General features: G+C 39.1%; 1 protein-coding gene across 5 annotated transcripts in view; it reads left to right on the top strand.

Annotated features, from left to right (window-relative positions):
- Nucleotides 1-8,315, top strand: part of NFKB1 (nuclear factor kappa B subunit 1) — a 118,417-nt gene that overhangs the window by 33,920 nt on the left and 76,182 nt on the right. For all 5 annotated transcript variants that reach the window (XM_040477364.1, XM_040477353.1, XM_040477346.1 and 2 more), the window contains one exon: nucleotides 3,389-3,487. In XM_040477364.1, coding sequence (XP_040333298.1) covers nucleotides 3,389-3,487 — 99 coding nt within the window. Of the gene's footprint in view, nucleotides 1-3,388; nucleotides 3,488-8,315 lie in introns of those variants that run through there.

The raw sequence follows: 8,315 nt of genomic DNA, 5'->3' as shown, positions 1-8,315 counted from the left end.
TGTCTCCTGTTAGCTTTAGACTCGACCCCTTTGGAGACAAAAGAGGAGCATTTTATTTCATCAGGCTCTTCCTCTCACCACTAGGTTTTATAGAGGATGCCTGGGAATAGAAGTGGCTTCCTCACTGTGCTCCAACTCTGTGGATAAATATTTATTGGAAATTGGATGGGACCATTGCTATGAAAAAGGAGGAAAGAGAATCTTAATACTTCCTTATAGTGAGGAGAGCTCAATTATTAGGGGGATCGGTGGAGGAATAGTATAGGCCCCCACAGAATGAGGACAAAGTCAATAAATCTCTGAATGGATGTGCTTACCACATTTGTGTGACTGGGGATGCATATACTTGCTGTCTTGGAGTTATTACCCAAAACCTTTCTTAATGCTTTTCGTAGCTCCCCTGAGTGAGTGTAACACTTTTGCATTGTGTAACATTAAATGAATGCTAACTAGGTCAAGAACTTAAATAAAGCTTCCATCATGGTTACTGTAATTGTAACATGTACTTGGATTGGGGTCAGAATTTACAGGCTATAACTATCTTAACTATCATGATAAGGCTGACCTTAGGTAAAAGTTTTTGAGGTGGGGACAGGAAAGCCACACGAGACTTGGGAGCGTTATTCTACTTGCTTGCTGTGGCAGACTGACTCCGTGGGCTGCCAGCGTGATTCACCTTTGCTTTACCTCCATGTCCAGTTCTTTAGCGGTGACTTCTCTCAAGAAGTAGCTAAGTCTTTCAAGGACCCTCCCAGTGGAAGTTTATCCCCTAGAAGTCTGCTCAGCAGTCTGGCCACCCAGAAAATTGTCTAGCTTGTAAAATCTGTGTAATCCACGAAAGTGAGAAATCAAGCTAAGATCTGTTTCTCTGCATACCAGGAAAAGCATGTTTTTCAAATACTATTTTTATAAGCATAGCACCAATAAGAATTTTTAAATGCAGTTCCTTATTATGGGTCCAAGAGTCATAAAAAAAAAAATGGACACTTATGATTTACCTATGGGGTTGTGTAGTTCCAAAATTCAAAATTTAATTCACTCTATGTAGATGTGTGAAAGCTTGCCTGAGTAAAACAGTGTGTTTGTTTACCAAACCGAAGTTATTTTGATGTCTGACTCCAGTGAAAGTAAAAAGATTGTCTTTAAATCAAACTTTCTGACCGGATGGACATAGCCCTTGCCTTTGAGGTTGATGACTCATTGTAAGCAAATGGAGTTACTAAAATGAATGGCTGTGGATCGACAAACCTCTAATCTCAAAATTTAGAATCAGAAACACATTTAGAACTATGCATGTGAAGACATCTTATCTTCCTGAAAAAAAAAAAATAATAAATTTAAAGTACACATGTATATGTTTCTCCACCTGTCCTAAAGGGATTTTGTGATTAAAAATAATGAATTTCTTCATTAATTTTTTTTTCATTTTTAAAATAAAAATTAGGAGAATTTTCTTTTTCCTTTGCCACCGTTGTCCCCAGCTCTGACAGAGATGAGTCATAACGTAGACTACTAATCTTTAGAATATCCAGTTCGTTGCATATTATTCAGTGCTAATTATCTAATGCTGTTTAAAAACGGAAGTTGTATTTAAATATATTAGTAGTCAATAAATCTCTATCTTTATGGTTAGTCAATTCTGGAGGCTCATGTTGCACATGCTGTTGCTTTTTCATGCTTTTAGAAAGTTCATATAATTAATAAAAACAAGCCAACAGCCTCTGTCTACAAAAGGTATAGGGCTGAATTTGTAACTTATTTTTTAGTTTAAATTTTGTAAGAAGCTAAACAGAGGAATTGCTCCTAAGGACTAACCTCACCTCAAAAGGTTTCCCTGGTATTAGGTTTGATATCTCCTGAGGAGTCATAGGCAAAAGTTGTTTTAAGTCCCGATTTGTTGAGTTAATTGCACACTCTAGATCCATGTGTGACTTGAGGAACTTTCCCACACTAGGGAATTTACTTCAGACCTTCCTCATCCCATGAAATATGCTTTAAGATTGATCAGAAAATTTTCAGAAAATATAGGGGCAGTTTCAGATGCTTACCAGAGGTTTAAATTAGTTCAGGGCCCCTGGATCATTCAGATTGTTTCAAGACCCTATGATGCATAATGAAATGTAGTGCAATCTAAGGAGGGCAAGAATTTTTACACTGTCCCATGGGCTCAAAGCTGTTAAAATCTTTGCATTTGCCAGGCTTTGCAATTGTTAAAAGAGTATGCACGGTAGAAAGCCCCTACCAGCAAGTGATGGGTGTGCGGACCTCCCGATGGCCTAGTGATCTGGCACTGTTTATATGAAATCAATCCCACTGTAAAAATAAATGAAAGGTGAGGATGTCCCATAGAGCATATTAAGATATTTGAAAAGGATTTGAAAAAAGAAGAACTGTCTGGTTAAGTTTAAACTATAACACCACTACATATTGATTGACATCATTACAAAGTTGAGTCTTTCAGGAAAAACAATGAAATCTCCCTTAATACTAAGCTCCCTTAATATCCGATCCATTTTCATAACGGTCCTTGTTTTATTCTTCGTATATAGATATGCACAATTATAACTGTTATCTTTGTAAATCATAAAATGCTAGAACTGGAATAGACCTTACAGATGGTCTTGTCTAATCGTCTCATTTGTATAGATTAAAAAAGCAAAACAAAACATGGAACTTCCATGTTTATCAGCCCACAGTAAGTAGTACACATGGCAAAGGCTTCCAGCTAACTCTTCACTGATCTACCATATCTGTAGAATTCTTGAGTTAACCATATCGAAAAGGATTATCTGGTTTTGGATTCATCCAGGTCAGTTACTGTATCAAGATTGAGCTTGATAATATCAATAACCATGAAGTCCAAACTCTTATCTTCTGAACTGTTGCATAGGATGTGTTCTACAACACTGATGCAGTATATTTAACAGGACATTTCTTATTCCCTCTGAATCAACTGTAATCAGAGTAGATAAAGGAATTCCTTTAAGTAGGAGTCAAAGAAGCATAGCTCAGTAATATGGCCAAGTTCAGAGCTTGGCAGCAGCAATTTGAGACGAGGAAGCTCTGATTCAAACAAGCTGCAACATGTCGAGTCCGAGGCTTAAACTCTTCAGCAGTTCACTCTCCACATGTGCCCAGCAGGAGAGGCTCTGCAGGGTTAGGGATCTGGCTTCTAAGCCACAGATCAGTGGACAAGTATCAATTCACATCAATGTTCATAATAAGATTATGGGAAAAGTGGTTCTCATTTGCAGAGTCCTCTTTCACAGTTGATGCTTTTCCTCTCTCATTTGATATACACAAGAATTTAAAATGTGTATATAACTTTGTTCCTACAATTTTTAATAAGTATTTCTCAAACTTGTTGGCTCCGTATTCACCTTTGCAGAGAGGATTTCGTTTCCGTTATGTGTGTGAAGGCCCATCCCATGGTGGACTCCCTGGTGCGTCTAGTGAAAAGAACAAGAAGTCCTACCCTCAGGTCAAAGTAAGTTTGTGGTGTCCTTCTCTATCTTTCTGGAAGATTTCATTTCCTAAAAGCAAATGAAAGGAATGTTTTAAGTGTATATAGTCTGCCTTTACTCCTAAGCCATTCACACGGTCATTATAATTTTTAGATAGAAATTTGTCCCTTAGCAATAGAAGTGGCAGATTCAAAAATTATGTTAGTGTTTTCATTTAGGATAAATTATTTCAACATTAACAAATGTTTACTATTTCTTGATCATCTTCAAGTATTTTTTGGTTAATATACTTCCGGAAATTTTAGTAAGTCTTTGAAAGAGGTGCTTCCCTTCAGCCCTTTGGAGATTTGGTGAAAAACAACAGATGACCGAGGGTGTGGATTATGTGGCATGGTATTTAAGATCACGAACTCAGATCAGGCTCTGTTATTTGCAGTGTGCCTTTGACTAGGTTATCCAACAACACTTCTAAACCTCAGTACCATAATGCAGAAATCTTGATGGTCTATACTTTTATAGAGTCTTTTAGACACTTTTAGACATTAGATGAAAAAATATATATGAGTGTTTCACAGAGAGCCTGAAAGTACTCTAGGGCCTTTATTTGAGCAACTGTGTAACTACATGTGACGGTCCTTGGAACCTACTGCTTCCTGACATGCCTGTAGCGTGTTTGGTCAGGACTTTTACGCATCTTCAGGTTCTTTTTCTGTTTGTTGGTCTAATTGAGAATATCGTTCTCAGAGGTGGTTTGAGTTTTTTATTTTTATAACATGATGCGTGTTTCTTTTTTTTTCAATATATGAAATTTATTGTCAAATTGGTTTCCATACAACACCCAGTGCTCATCCCAAAAGGTGCCCTCCTCAATACCCATCACCCACCCTCGCCTCCCTCCCACCCCCCATCAACCCTCAGTTTGTTCTCAGTTTTTAAGAGTCTCTTAGCTTTGGCTCTCTCCCACTCTAACCTCTTTTTTTTTTTTTTCCTCCTTCCCCTCCCCCATGGGTTTCTGTTAAGCTTCTCAGGATCCACATAAGAGTGAAAACATATGCTATCTGTCTTTCTCTGTATGACTTATTTCACTTAGCATAACACTCTCCAGTTCTATCCACATTGCTCCAAAAGGCCATATTTCATTCTTTCTCATTGCCACGTAGTACTCCATTGTGTATATAAACCACAATTTCTTTATCCATTCATCAGTTGATGGACATTTAGGCTCTTTCCATAATTCGGCTATTGTTGAGAGTGCTGCTATAAATGTTGGGGTGCAAGTGCCCCTATGCATCAGTACTCCTGAATCCCTTGGGTAAATTTCTAGCAGTGCTATTGCTGGGTCATAGGGTAGAACTATTTTTAATTTTCTGAGGAACCTCCACACTGTTTTCCAGAGTGGCTGTACCAATTTGCAATTCCCACCAACAGTGCAAGAGGGTTCCCGTTTCTCCACATCCTCTCCAGCACATGATGCCGTGTTTCATAGACTGATAAAAAGTTTTACAGATAAGCCAGTCAGTAATTGCAATTGCACTGTTTATAAAAATTTTATTTGTTCGGTAATTCAAGACTTTGGCAAATGGTTAGCAACTCCTTTCCCACTCAGGTGTGTGCATCTCTCAGGGTAGAACATACTAATAATACCTGAGTTTTTTTGTTGATTTGCTTTTGTGAATCGGGGAAGGGCAACAGGACAGAGCCTTAGTAAAACTGTGATGTGAAGGAAATTTGCTTTGGTTTTGCCAGCCTTACGTTCTGTTTCCTTCCTCTCCTCCCTCTCCACTTCTAGGCCCAGTCATCTCTAATTTCTTGTCCCTGTTCCAAAACAAAAGACAAAATACTGTGATGTCACTCCTTACCTTATGAGTGAAGCTCACCCATATTATATAGCATCTGTCCTACCAATCCCATTTGCATTTGAAGTCTTCTAGCTTCTGTGTGGAATGAAAGTCATTTTTCCCCTTCAAGGCCATCAGGCAGGGTAAATATGATGTGTTTAACTCACAGAAGGAAACCACAGTCTCAGATCCTTTAGAAACTGGATGAGGAAAGAGGAGCAGCAACTGAACAAGGGAATTAGCATGTATGAAGCGCCAAAGACTTGCCAAGTGCTTTACATACATAATTTTTTCTAATCCTCATAATGACCCTGGTATGGAAAAAGTAGGTACCTACTTTTTAGGTAGATAGGTAATGTCTGTGAGGATACCGAAGGAGAGAGGCTCAGGCGGCAAAGGGGACTCAGATGGTAGGGAGTCAGGTCTAGCACTTCTCTTTTTAACATATATGTCTGTGTATCATACATATAAACATGTTACATGTTTGTGTGTGTGTGTGTGCTTACGCTAAGGATAATTGAAAGATGCATGTTATCAGCATTGATATTGGCTATAACTACTGAAGAATTAACATCAAGAGAAAAACTGGGTTTTTTTCTGGACTGGCTCTATACAAACTCTATGTAAATTATGGTATTTTCATGAACCGTTTACTTGTATTGTCCCAGTCTTTGTGGCCAGGTAACAATTCTTGATACTAACAAATACATAGCATTACCTTTTATGTAACTTTATTACCTGATTAGAAAAACTTCATATATTCATTTGTGCTTAGTCTTCATACATCCTTCTCAGGTAGTGGTTACTGCCTCATCTTTGCAAAATAATTTAGAAATGAAACAGCCTAGAACAACAAGGACATTAAATATTCTTATCAAATTATAATTGCTGTATCCAGGGAGGTTAATAGTTACTGGGAAATATAGGTATGTAAACAACTAATAATAAAGTCAAAATATAAATGTGTAAGATTGATCATTATTAAACTTCAGTTACAGTGTCATTATTTCACCCAATCATTTATTTTTTATTCACTAATTCAACATGTATTTATTAAGCATTTAGTCCAGTTGTAAGCAAAAGAACAGTTTAGAGAATCTGTTACAAACTGTCACTGTTCTTCTAACCTGTCATTGTTCACTGAGAGTTTAAATGCCTTTGCTGTTCATAACGGTTAAAGGAAGTCATTTTATTTACCTTAAAAGCTCCTAATCAGAGGGATAAGGAGGAGGGAGAGAAAGACACAACCATGAGGTAGTTTTCCCAGACCTCTTCTCCCAATATCACTCTTAATGGAAATAGTAAAAGGGGACCTTTTAGGTTACAAAGGGATTTTAAACCCTTATTCTCTGTAAAATTTAGACAGAGGAAAGAGTTGCCCTCAGTATGTATCTCTTATGAAGAGGATCTTTACAATTGCCCATGTCTTCTGCTGTAGTTAACTAAGTACCCCCTCTGCGTGCGGCTGTAAGGGAAGCAGCGGGCCAGATACAACTTTATCAGGGCTTCTCAAACTCGGCACCACTGACATTTGGGGCCAGAAAACTCTTTGTTGTGGGGGGCTTGCCAGTGCATTGCAGGATATTCAGCAATATCCCTGGCTTCTACCCACTCGGAGCCAATAGCCTCCCTACAATTGTGACAACGAAAAATGTCTCTAGACATTGCCAAAATTACCCTGCTTTGGAACCACTGATCTAGATGCAGGGTTGACTCAACCTTAACCTTTCTCCTGTGCATACTTTTCTACTGTAAAGCTGTAGCACATGGATTATATGGAATATATGGAATTGCCTAAATATATTATTTTGCAAACACATGTACTTTTCCTGATTATTAGTAGGTACTTATTTTCAAAATGATGATCACAGTGAGTGTATAATTTCTTCTAGAGTCTCTGAGCTAACATACCTGGAGAACTTACACCTGAGCTAGCATTAAGGAGAAAGAAAAGAGAAGGAAAAAAATGTCTTAAAACAGTCCATATTCTATGATAACGGCATATCTAAAAGCTAACATAGGGTTCTGTGGGCACTCGGTTATGAAGTGTTGCAGAAGAGAAAGTGAAAGTGGACACAGGTTCAGCCAAGGCACAGAACCTGCAGAGCAGCTGTTGTGTGTGAGCAGTGGGAACCTTTCTGGAACAGTCCTCATCCTCCGTTCCAGGGGAGGGAGGTATAACCGAGGGTGCCCACACTTACCCTTAGAATCCATTCCGGCAGGAACTTCAGAGGGAGGGCATTTAGATTGACTGCAAAGAATGCTATATCTGAGATTTACATATGCTACCTGCTTATTAAAGTACATTTGTTCAGGTTTAACAGGGAAATATTACAGGCTCTGCCTTTTCCTCACCTATGGCCTCTTACTGGTCTGCCTCTCCCCTCAGACCTCACTCCCTCTCTCTCTTCCCATCACCCCTCTCTGTGGGCACACCACTCCCCTGAGATGCCTCTGAAAGGCTGGTGGCTCAGCATTCACTCAGTCACATGCAGGCAGCAGCAAAGTGTCGGGAGGCCACCCGAAAGCTATGGGGTTGGCTGTGGCTTGGGGGCTGCAGACCCCTAACTACACTTTATAGAGTGTGTGAATGTAAAACCTGCTTGGGTTACTCTCTTGATGATTGTCCAAATATGATACTTAAGTTAAATCATTAAAAAAATTTTTAATGTTTATTATTTCGAGAGAGAGAGAGAGACACTGTAGACAGAGTGCGAGTGGGGGAGGGGCAGAGAGAGCATTTGTACAGAATCCGAAGCAGGCTCCAGACTCTGAGCTGTCGGCACAGAACCCAACGCGGGGCACGAACTCATGGACCGCGAGATCATGACCTGAGCCGAAGTCAGACGTTTAACAGACTGAGCCACGCGGGCGCCCCTCAACTTAAATCATTTTAAAGCAACTCTAGGAGTCTACCCAATCCTCCTTTTTCTGCTGGAATTTTGTGCCATGCCTGAAACCCTGTTTCTTTTTTTGTTAATGTTTTTATTTATTTTTGAGAGAGACAGAGAGA

This window comes from Herpailurus yagouaroundi, unplaced genomic scaffold (assembly GCF_014898765.1).
Source record: "Herpailurus yagouaroundi ecotype Mexico unplaced genomic scaffold, PumYag 28, whole genome shotgun sequence".
NCBI lineage: Eukaryota > Metazoa > Chordata > Mammalia > Carnivora > Felidae > Herpailurus > Herpailurus yagouaroundi.
Note: the sequence above shows the minus strand (reverse complement) of the source record. Positions and strands in the feature narration are given on the sequence as shown.